Source organism: Sus scrofa, chromosome 8, assembly GCF_054392235.1.
Source record: "Sus scrofa isolate SSC_HxYL_T2T_F1_AM1 chromosome 8, Sscrofa_HxYL_maternal_Yorkshire_Landrace_v2.0, whole genome shotgun sequence".
NCBI classification, from domain to species: Eukaryota; Metazoa; Chordata; class Mammalia; order Artiodactyla; family Suidae; genus Sus; species Sus scrofa.
Genome location: NC_139390.1, coordinates 120,371,704 through 120,384,153, shown reverse-complemented (window position 1 = coordinate 120,384,153; position 12,450 = coordinate 120,371,704). Strand labels below are relative to the sequence as shown.

Sequence of the window (12,450 nt, the reverse complement as noted above, 5' to 3'; positions counted from 1 at the left end):
TCATATTCTTGATCTTCCCTCTTAAACTCAGCATTCTTCCCAAGATGCCTATCTTACTTCCCCTTCTCACCATATACCCTTAGACCTGTTTCTTTTTTTTAGTAGTCATGATACTTAATTTTTTAAAATTATTTTTGTTATAGTTGATTTACAATGGCAATTTTTGCTGTACAGAAAAGTGACCCAGTTATACGTGTGTGTGTATATATAGACATACACATGTATACAAACACACGTTCTTTTTTCACATTATCCTTCATCATGTTCTATCACAAGTAACTAGATATAGTTCCCTAAGCTATGCAGCAGGATCTCATTGCTTATCCACTCCGAAAGCAACAGTTTGCATCTACTAACCCAAACTCCCAGTCCATCCCACTTCCTGTCTGTTTCTTATTCTTTGGAGGTCCTTAGCAAAAGGAAGCAGAGGAAAGGAAGGGCTGGAAATGAGGAATAAAACAGAGACAAAGCCAGAAACATCTGCTTTGATGATTCTTCTTCTAAGAAAAGATTCTTGGGGCTCTACTCAAAGTCCAATAGTAACTAAGTCCTCAAAGAGCTGTCTTTTTTAACAAAGGTGGGAAATGAAGGTGATACATATTTAACAAAGAAGAGTTCATGGCAGCAGAAAAAACACTCAGCCTTTGAACTCCACTCTTTCTTATGTATGTACAAAATTTTGGTATTTACTATTAATCAGAGATAGTGCTAGAGATAGCAAGTTTTACCCCTTTACATTCTCTGCCTTCACATGGTTTTATAGGACCTTTTATTTTGACCTTCTAAAGATCCTGTTGGGGTCCACGTGTGTGTGTACATGGAAAGAGCAAAGGCTCTCTTGAGACCAAAGCCCCCAACCCTGCAAAGTCTGCTCTAAGCTGACAGGACCAGAAGGCTTGGGAACCCTGAGCCATGATCAATCCACGCCCACACACACTGGGTTAGAAACTGGATATTTTGATTTTTCAGATGTCTTATGATGTGTGTTTCTCTATAAATGATATTGGAGCAGAACTTGGTAATAATTTAGAGAAGCAACATATGATTCATATTACTCTGATTTAGACAGAAGTGGTTATGTATTTTAATTATATTTAAACCTAAAGGTGCCGGGCAACAAAAAAAGAGGATAAAAGCACAGTTAGAACTGAAATGAGGAGGAATCACAAAAAGTTCAAAAAGGACATTTGAAGAAAAAAACTTCTACTTTGTCTCTTTTCCATTTTTTTTTTTAACACTATCATCAACACCTAGCATAAGTTGAAACATGGCAGGAGGCACCAAGAGCTGAACTTGTAATTTATTTTCACAAAATATTGTTTTATATTGTGATCACAGATCCTCAGAGCTGTCACATTAAAATGACCCTTCAATACTTTTTTTAATCTTGAAAATAAAAGAAGCCAATCACAAATTCTTATATGCTTATTAAAAATTTCTTCTATCAAATAAATTACTCTTGTCTTCCACAACCACCCACCCAATGACATGAGCAGAGGCACCTGTGAGGTCACTCAGAGGGATGAGATGAAATTCCTCATTTATCCAAAGAGGAGGGAGGGTTCTCACCTTGTTTGGAGTTGACATCTGATGGGATGTGTGATGGGTGTGATCCTGGAGAAAAGTGCTCGTCGCTGTAAGTGATGAGGGGAGTGAGAGGATGGACTGCATGGGACGGCTGCACCACGGGCACTTTATTTGACTGCAAAGGAACCACAAGACCAACAGTTAATATGGATGCCCAGCTCTTGTCTCCTCTCCCCAAGAAAAAGTGACACCATAGTAGCAACTGGGCATCAGCAGTAACAAGAATCATCTCCAGACCTGGACAACTGAAACCACTGGCTATACTCACTTAGCCCTTTAGGATTTTCCCGTGTTAAGTATTCCTCAACTACAGGAATATCCCATCAAGAAACCATCAGTTGTTTCGCCAAGGCCCTTTAGGAGATTTAGGTTGATCACTATTAGTCCATTTGATATCAGGTGCTATACTTACATACTTCAGTCCCTTTTGGATTATCTCCTCGGGTTAAAGTCAACAAAGAGTTACTGGAACAAAAGTTATGGACGTTTTATAAATTTTTTACTCATTATATATGTCTGCCATAAAAAGGCACTCAATAAAAACTATTCAGTGAACAAATAAACAAATAAATATTGCCAACTGAAAGGTCAAGTTTTTAAACAACTCAGTAAATATAAATTTGCTGTTCTGGTATCCTTTTAGTTTATAAAATTTGTAATTCTAGATTTGCGTATCTTTAAGAACCATACAACATTTTTTTTCAAGTTTTAGAGCTTTGTTAATCAAACACGACCATCATTCATTATGCTTTAGAGCTACTGAGTTCATCTGCAGATTCTCTAGTTTCTAGGAGTCTTTAACTTTCCAACCTTGAGTTTAACTGCACAATGTGAAATATGGTTTATAAGAACCCTCTAAATTGTCAACATTTACATTTTAACATATTTTATATCTTATAGTTGTTTGAAAGTAAATCTTGTTATTTAAACTTGTAATTCTAAAACTAGGTGAAGTAACACTTTTTAAAGGCTCAGGTTAGGAGTTCCCATTGTTGTGCCGCAGAAACGAATCCGACTAGGAACCATGAGGCCGCGGGTTCCATCCCTGGCCTCACTCAGTGGATTAAAGATCCAGAATTGCCATGAGCTGTGGCATAGGTTGCAGACGCGGCTCGGATTCTGCATTGCTGTGGCTCTGGCGTGGGCCAGCAGCTACAGCTCTGATAAGACCCCTAGCCTGGGAATCTCCATGTGCCACAGGTGTGGCCGTAAAAAAGACAAAAAGACAAAAAAGACAAAAAAAAAAAAAAAAAAAGTTCAGGTTATTTACTTGGACATAATTTGCAATCTGGGAATCTTTTGTTTGGTTAAAGTCGAATTTGCACTACCAAGAAAGCACTTAATAAGCAAATCAGTAATGTAAACAAGATTCAGGCAGTTTAACCTAATTGGGGGATTTTTTTTTAAAAGAAAGCCTACCCCTACCTGGGAGTTTCCATTGTGGTACAGCAGAAATGAACCCAACTATAGTTAGCATCCATGAGGACAAGGGTTCGATCCTTGGCCTTGCTCAGTGGGTGAAGGATCCGGCATTGCTGTGATCTGTCTGTGGTGTAGGTTGCAGATGCGGCTTGGATCCTGAGTTGCTGTGGCTGTGGTGTAGCTAGCAGCTGTAGCTGATTCAGCCCCTAGCCTGGGAACTTCCATATGTTGTGGGTGTGGTACTTGTAAGAAAAAAAAAGCAAAAGAAGGAAAAAAAAAACCCAAAAAACCCCAAAGCCTGCCCCTCCCAGAAGAAAAAAAAAAATCAACACAATAATATACATGCAAAATATGTTTCTGATTTTAAACCCATCTGCTAAATTAACGCAGTCTCAGGAAGATATCTATTTAGGAACACTGGAATAGTAACTTGTGAATTTAAGAGGAACAGACTATAACAAATTCTAAACATTTTCTAATTCATTAGTTCAGACATGCCTTTATCCTAACTAGTTTGAACTGGTGAGTTTTTTACTATACTACAGACTAAAGCGCATGTGAAATCGCTTTCTCCAGAAACAATTATCTGTATTAAAAAAATTTTGAGGAAGTGCCTAAAAATTCCATAATGTAACTGCTTAAAATGTAGGGAGGTATCGGAACGGCTAAAGGCCTGTAACACATTTGTGTATGGTGGCTGCCCCTATGATACACAGTAATTTTTATTTCATGATTTTTACAAATTAGGTATAAAAAATATGTGGCTCCAAAAGGAAGAACCACCCTCAGGAAAATTAGGAATAATTATCCCCGTAACACTTAACTCTCTTCGCAGTTAGTAACAGTAATTCTCTATATCCTATCATTACAACCTCTACCCAAAAGAAACTTATGAAAAAAAAAGCAAGGAGAAAAATCATACTTTTTTTAGACAATGATATAATATCCATACTAGACTCCCCCTATTTTATAATTATCAGCTCCTTTCTAATGGCAGAACTCAAATAGCTCCTATAGCCCTTGGCATTTATTAAATAGAGCACCACTATCAAAGCCTATTCTCTATACACCTCAGCAGAGACATCTATGCATATAAATGTGTAAAAGCCTAAAAAAATGTTTCAATGCTTTTCAAGTGTTAATGATGGTTTGCCAAATACACAAAATGAGCCTCTTAAATACAAGGAATTTAGAATGCTAGACAAAGTGGGGGTGGGTGGGCATGAGAGAGGAGGATATTATTATTATAAACCCTTTAAAATATGGAAGCAAATATCTCAACACTCTAATGCTAAAATGAATATATTTCAACTATACTATAACTGCTTTGAGTCTCATTTCAGAAGTCTCATAAGAAGCATAATTTCTATCTATGAAGATATTTTCCTAGGGTAGTTACAAAGCGTAGCATTGCATAAATCTTCTAGAAATACACACACACACACATATATCTATATAATTTTCTTGCATGCCTGTCTTATTTCCAGAGCACCACCTTAAGGAACTTGCATTAGCAGGCAGCATCTTCTTAAATGTCTGACCTATCCCTCCAGTCATATAGCTCAGAATCCAGTGCCATGAATTTTTGTTAAATTATGCTATCCTTGCTCTCCTCTTAATTTTACGGTTTTCAACACAGATTTGCTTTCCTGTGGGAAGGAGATAAGAAGCTGAGGATTTTAATTTAAGCTCTGGCCTTGTCTTATATTTTGCAAGATGGATAGTGAAAGCAGCACTAGTAGGTGTGTTAAAGCCAACAAGGATGATGTCCATTTTTGTGGCCAAATAATAAAAGCAATATGAAATCTCAGTAATATGGGTGATGACAATTCTAAGGTTTATATTTTGCCTTCTGCCGACCTCCTCCACCATGTATATGAACGGTTCCAACCGACACCTCAGATGCTTAGCATATGCGCCCTCGTGGACAAGCATCCTCAGCCCTAAATTGTGGGTTCCCTCTGACATCAGGAGTCACTGTCCTTTGATACTACATGCACATGTAAGGCAAGAACCCAGCAATGCTACTTCATCTAACTTTACAGACAGACAATATAACCATTCTTAACGCTAGAATTCTAATCTCCAAATAATAAGGTGCTGAATATTGGGGGGAGGTGGTGAGGAGAATAACAACCAATCGTTTCTGGAGACAAACTTACAAAACTATATCATAATGCCTGGCTACAAGTGTGTATGTGGGCATATGTATATATGCATTAAAGCACCTAAAATGTGGCAACCACCATTCCAGCACTGATGGCGAACAGAGACAAGCTCCCTGTTCTCATGCAGCTTCCTTTCCAGGGGCGTGGAAATGGAGATGCGGGTACTGGAGACAAAAAAAAAAAATAATATGTAAAAAACAAAACTATACAAACAACAACCAAAAAAAAAAAAAAAAAAAAAAAAAGCTAAATCCAAAAAGATGGTATCAAGTAATATAAAGAAGAGAAACCAGGTGACCAGGTGATAAGTGAGACAGTGTATATCTAATTACACGTCTTTGTAATTAGAAGCCAAAAGTTCATTTAGTCCAAGATACTTATTTTCTTTCTTTCTTTCTTTTGTCTTTTTAGGGTCACACTTGTGGCATACAGAAGTTCCCAGGCTAGGGGTCTCATCGGAGCTGTAGCCGCTGGCCTATGCCACAGCCACAGCAATGGCAGATCCGAGCCACATCTGCGACCTACACCACAGTTCATGGCAACGCTGGATCCTTAACCCACTGAGTGAGGCCAGGGATTGGACCCCCAACCTCATGGTTCCTAGTCGGAATCATTTCTGTTGCACCATGACAGGAACTCCAAATCCTTATTTTCTAAGACAGGGAGCTGAGAAACAGAAGTCACCAGGGAATGGGTGATCAAGCCATGACTATTGTTAGCACTTACAATAAGAGAGCCCTGCTCACTACACAATTCTAGTAACAGGGATCACTAAGAGGAAAACGAGAGTGGGAACCCCTAGGGCTCTCAATCCAGTGGAATCAAGCAAGAGAGGAATTCCATTTTTTGGACTTTTCCTCCATGCCAGGTACCGAGCACCCAGTATCACACCTATGGAACCTGTCTCCTCACTCCCATTCTGGTACTTTCTCCACCACACATACCCCTGTAAGGGAGGGAGGGCGGGCAAAAAATCACTTTGACTGTTTTTCATTCACATGTGCAGTCAGTTAAGTCTTAGCTCCCAGGGGAGAACCACCAGGTATTCCCAACATGTATCCTTTGCTTGGTCACCCCAGGAAAGCAGTACACACAATTATTCCACATTTACAAGACACCTGGCAGCTTCAGTGGTTAATGAATCCAACTAGGAACCATGAGGTTGCGGGTTTGATCCTTGGCCAGAGGCTACAGCTCCAACTAGACCCTTAGCCTGGGAATCTCCATATGCCACAGGAGCGGCCCTAGAAATGGCAAAAAGACCAAAAACAAAAACAAAACAAAAAAAAAAAAACAAAGAACAAAAAAAACCTGGCAGCCTTAAGACATCCCAAATCCTCCACTCCTGTTCAGAGAGAGGTTCAGTGACTTGTCTAAGCACACACAGCAGCAAGTGCGAGCCAGGCCACAGACCCTGATATTTCTGATTCCAGCTTCCCATCTCAGGCAGGTGATCAGTCAGGTGAGCAAAGGAAAATGAAGAAAGATGGAAAGAGCAGGTACTGGGAAAGGGGTAAAAAATATTAAGGGTGGATTCAAAAGACAGCTCTCCTGCCTACCCTCAGCACCTACACATGGCTATTCAGTAGGAAGCCTGAAGTCCTTCCTCCAACTGGAAAAACCACTACCAGGCCATCCTACCCACTTAGCACATAATCATTACAGCAAGTAATACTTGACCAAGCACCTCCTATGTACTAAGCACTCTGTAAGTAACTTTGAGGCACGTACTATCATAGCTTCCTTTTCCAGATGAGGAAGCTGAGACACAGAGAAGTAATTTTCCCAAGGGCATAGAAGTAGTAGTTCAAATGTAGAAAGCTTGGCTCTCAAGGCCACGTTCATTACCAGTACATGATGTGGCCTCCCTGAAGAGCCCAGTTCATAAAATCCTGGACACTGAGTTGACCACCTGGGCCATACCTGACAGAATGTGACATCCATGAAAGACCGTGTGGTCTCTATGCCCAGCAGAGGAATCACATCAGACAAAGAAGTGCCTCAGTAAGAGTGGTCAGGGTTGCAGAGACTCAACTGCTGCCTTTCTCTCCAGGACTGAAAAACATTCCAAGGAAGCTAGCTTGGCTGCCACCCAGGCTAGTCCCTGCAGGTAAGGACTTCCTTGGCATCAAAGCCAATAAAACCCACACCTCCTGCGGACACAAAGTGGGTGCCACTTAGGGATCCTGAGAACCACTCCCAAAGCAGCATTCCCAGAAATGACCCCCCTTACCGCTGGGGGTAATTCACACTGTCATGAACATTGTCAGCCTCTGCAGCTGTGGTTCTGGGAAGGACTAAAAAGTGGCTCAGCCCCCTCCTGGCTAAGGCCGTGGGCCTGCTGGTAAGCAGAGTAATTGGGGGAGAGACCTGCTGGCCTGGTGGCCAGTCCCCATTCTGTACATCTTCAGATTTCCACTAAACCCACAGCGCTGATCTGGCTGTGCATAAAGGTCTTGAGTTCCATTTCAATTGGCTGTTCATTTTATCAAGATTCCTCTTGGTAATGACTGAATCCAGGCGAATTTTAACACTCCTCCAACTTATTTAGATGAGGAATTTCAGCTGGTCTCAATCGTTATGGTGGCATTTTAGTTTTTTATTAAACTCTTAAGTCTGGTGTTCGTGAAATAGAAGCTGGGTAATTTCACATTGTGCCTTCCCCTCCTCTTTGGAGAATTTGAGCTTCTCAAGCCTTCTCACAAAAAGGAGATTTAGTTTACACCAAAAGGATACAATGATTTTTTTCGTGAACTAGAACTCAAAAGAAAGTATTGGAAAACTTCCCTAAGATCCATCAAAACTAAACACCTGATCAGGTCTGACATGGCTTCCAAATCTGAGACCACTACTGGTTATGAGGAATCAGCTTCTTTTGAGATAATGATGAGGTCCCAGACTTTGCAGAAATCCTGAGCAGGAACTGGGAAAACACTAGGGTTCACAAAGGACAAATACTCCATGATTCCAACCCTGGAGGCACAGGGATGGTTTCTATTGGACACCTGGAATGTTCACCCTAAGAGAGGAAGGAACATGTCACGAGGAAAGGAATGAGTATGGACTGGACACCCAGTAAGTGCCCATCATTATGGCTGTGACTTTTTCTCTCTGGCACTCATCCACATAGGTAGGTGGTACCACCTCTATGTTTATAGATGAAAGCTAAGAGTCCTTCTGGACACAGAGCTAAGTAATGATGAGAGCAGACAGAACTTATGCTGGCCTGGTTGGGTATCAGTTCCTCACTTGTCCTTTTCCGCACTGCTCACTACCCAGCCTCTCTCTCCACCGCTGTCCAAGCCACCTGAGCGTGGCTACCCCAGGCTCAGCTGTAATGAAGGTCTGGACAGGAACAACACACCACTTGCAGAAGACTGATGTCACTAGAAGGACTCCAAACAGACCTCTGGAATTGCTGCAAAGATGAAAATGTGTGGTGTGTCCTCCATGTTCCCACTGCTCTATAAGGTGATGATTTCTATACATTTCCTCATCAATCCTGAAGGTCCCCCCCCAAGTCTGGTGTTACGATTTGTTTTACAGAGAAGAAAACGAAGGTTCTGAGAGGGTAAGCAACTTACACAAGATCACACAGGATGTTAAGTATAGAGACAGGATCTGAACCCAAGTCAGTGACTCTGAAGTCCACAGCTTGTATCCCAAGGAAACAGAAACAGTGCTGGCATCCTCTGGTTGCTAAGTGGATGAGATGAGTATTAACATAATTTAATATTCAAGTACTTGGGAACTGGAGCAGAGAGTTCAAATCCCAAACATTCAAGTCCCACTTGGTTGCTATGCTTTAGGTAGTTCACTTATTTTTTAGAATTTCAGTTTGTGCACATGTAAAATGGGTGGAATAATACCACATAAGTTTAAGGTGAAGATTAATGAACAATGCAAATAAAACATCTATCAAGTCCTGGCATATAAAACATGCTCAATAAATATTTGTGGACTGGGTAGAGGAAAGAGGAAAAGGAAAATAGAGCCAATAAATCAATTACTCTGCTCCCACAAGTTCAAATCACTCATCTCTAGACACAGTTTCAGAATTCGGAACTGTGCTTTCTTTCAGGTGAACTACACACCAAACCTCCTTTGCAACTAGCTTAACAGAAGACAACTGGATTCTCATATCTACTTTTACATTCAAGACTCCATTTGGATATGTTATCTTGGTTGAAGTACACAGAAAATCTGACCTCAAACAGATAAAGTGTTGAAAAGGAAAGGATTATTTTAATAGTTCTTCCAGATAATTGTTGATAATTTTCTTTGATACTAAACTCAAACCCAACAAGTGGTAGTTTCTTAAAGGCTAGTAGCAATGTAGAACCAAAAACATTATCAATATACTTTTCTTACTCTTAAAGTTGAATGATCTATCTTGCACTTTGAATTTGCCCATGTATCATTTTATAACATTATGCATTTGGAAAATACCGTTGATGGATTTGATATGTATATTTTGTTATATGATATAAAAATAAAAATCACAGTATCAGAGTTCCCATCATGGCTCTGGAGAAATGAATCTGACTAGTATCCATGAGGACGCAGGTTTGATCCCTGGCCTCACTCAGTGGGTTAAGAATCCAGCACTCCTGTGAGCTGTGGTGTAGGTTGCAGATGCGGCTCAGATCCTGCATTGCTATGGCTGTGACATAAGCCAGCGGCTGCAGAAGCCAGAGGCTGCAGCTCAGATTGGACCCCTAGCTTGGGAATCTCCATGTCTTGGGTGTGGCCCTAAAAAGACCAAAAACAAACAAACAAAAAAACAAAAAAAAAACACCCCAAAACAAAAAAACCCCACATTATCATTATTCATCTCATCAGAAAAACTTTAAGGATTTGGGATGTTATCAAGCCCAGAGAAGTGGCACAGGTTTTCTAAAATTCTGATTTTTACTTGAAAGCTCAAATTTTATCACTGGCAACAAATGCTATCAATTGTTTTTTACTGAAGAGAGAGACTTTTGTGAGAAAGAATCTGCCAAGTACTAAAGTCCAAAGAACTATAGCTTGTTGGTCAGTTATGCAGTCAAAGGGTTGAGATTTAATAAAATTTTCTTATTGCTCATCAAGGATATTCTTAAGTGACACTGGCATTTTTCCTCTGGGGTGTGTGTGTGTGTGCGTGCGTGTGGTGGTGCAGAATTAAATGACTATTAGTACCATTTGGTGCCAAGACACCAACAGTTTTACCCACTCTTGCTTCTGCATGCAAATGCAGGATGCAAATGCCTGCATATTGGAAAAGGCAAATAATGTTTTGTGTTGCCATGAGAATAGTTTTGACCTCATGGACCCCCTACCTCAGGGAGCGCTGGGAAGCCACAGATCACACTTCGAGAACTGTTGCCTATACTAAATAATGGTTCCCGTTGTGGCTCAGCGATTAATGAATCTGACTAGGAACCATGAGGTTGCAGGTTCGTTCCCTGGCCTCACTCAGTGGGTTAAAGATCTGGCGTTGCTGTGAGCTGTGGTGTAGGTCACAGACACGGCTTGGATCCTGAGCTGCTGTGGCTCTGGTGTAGGCTGGCAGCTACAGCTCCGATTAGACTCCTAGCCTGGGAATCTCCATATGCCTCAGGTCCGGCCCTGGAAAAGACAAAAAGACAAACAAACAAACAAAAAACCCCCCCCCCAAAAAAAAAACAAAAAAAGAAATAATTGTTGATTGTGGATAATACAAGCTAATAAAGTGAAAGGTATTATTTCAGTTAAGTTGATTCAGAAAAAACTAATTTATGGGTTACAAAGGTAGAATGTTTTCGTCATGTACTAAGATACCATTTTTTCCCTTCCTACCTGCTATTATAAATCTACAAATCAAGAAAAATCTGAAACGTAAACAATAAAAAATAAGATATACTACATCCTTTTAAAGGACGTTTAACGTTTTTATACTCCTTCAACTCCTTTAACTTAATATAGAACTCCAGACTTGTGCTCTATCATTCAATTCTGAATTCTTTTCTTCAAAGGGATTCTTGATACACAGTATCGGGGACATGGATTGCACTCTTTGGTGCTAGAAGCCTTCTTCAACTTTCTCAGGTGCACTCAGTCATCACTGGCTCTGTGCTCGTAGCCCCAGGACATGACACCACGCACTTACTGCACTGTGTGTTACTACTTGTTTGTGCATCTGTTTTCTCTCACCAGACAGAGGTCAGGCCTTGGTAACTTGCCCCTAGCATCTCGCTCTGGTCCTGGAAAAGTGGGGACACTCAATACCTCCTTCTTATGACTAATGGTCTGAATGAGGATTTCAACACTAAGAAGTCAGCTCCTTTCAAGAAAGAATTCATAGCCTTAAATTAAAAACAGGGATTTATCCTTGAATTTTCTATTGCTGCCTAAAAAAAATTACCACACATTTATAAGCAGCTTAACACATCACAATTTATCACCTCACAGTTTCTGTGGGGCAGGACCAGCGCGGTGTGAGCGGGTTCTCAGCTCAGGGTATCACAGGTGTTGGCTGGGCTGAGTTTCTGCCTGGAGGCTCTGGGAGCTCACTCCTGTTGTTAGTGGAATACAGTTCCTTGTGGTGGTCCCCATTTCCCTGCTGGTTGTCAAGTGGGGCCACTTTCATTGCCTGAAAAGCAGCCCTTCTAACGTACAAGTGAAAATAGTGCATCAAAGGTTTTTTTTGCTCTGAATCCCCGACTTTCTCTTGGAGGAAGAAGAAAATGGAGAACCACTCTGCATTCCAAGGGCTCCTGTGACTATGTCAGGCCTACCCATAATCACCCTTTCCTAAAGCTAATGTGGGAGAGAGTGGGGCGGGGGCCCGAGATTACCAGCTCAGGATGCTGTAGGACATGATGTCATCTATTCAGACACAGATAACCCACTTCACTCTCTCATTTCTGTGTTTGCAAAACATTATCACCAATTAATCTTTAGCAGACAAAAATGATGTGCCGATGCAAATGTCAGTATCTGTGTTACAGTTACTTCTGGTTACACTATAAAGTTCTGAAGTATATACAGTTTTGTGTTTTTCTCCTTGTTACTATTTTTTAAATAATGGGGCTCCACAGTCAAGAGCATGTAACTCACACCTATCAAAGGGGAAGGGACGAGAGAAGAAGAGCACCTCCTCCTCTCCCCACCTCCCAACATCAGGAAATCAGGGAGAACTATGTACAATAAAAGTTCCACGTAACTACAGGGTCACAGCTTAAGGAATGGAAAAGGGCAATCACTAAACACAGTTAGGACGCCAAGCAGATTTTGAAGAAATTTTATTTTG

The 12,450-nt window shown here is 40.8% G+C and overlaps 1 protein-coding gene across 17 annotated transcripts in view; it reads right to left on the bottom strand.

Annotated features, from left to right (window-relative positions):
* Positions 1-12,450, bottom strand: part of LEF1 (lymphoid enhancer binding factor 1) — a 118,994-nt gene that overhangs the window by 34,630 nt on the left and 71,914 nt on the right. For all 17 annotated transcript variants that reach the window (XM_021100273.2, XM_021100272.2, XM_084970637.1 and 14 more), the window contains 1 exon segment: positions 1,570-1,702. In XM_021100273.2, coding sequence (XP_020955932.1) covers positions 1,570-1,702 — 133 coding nt within the window.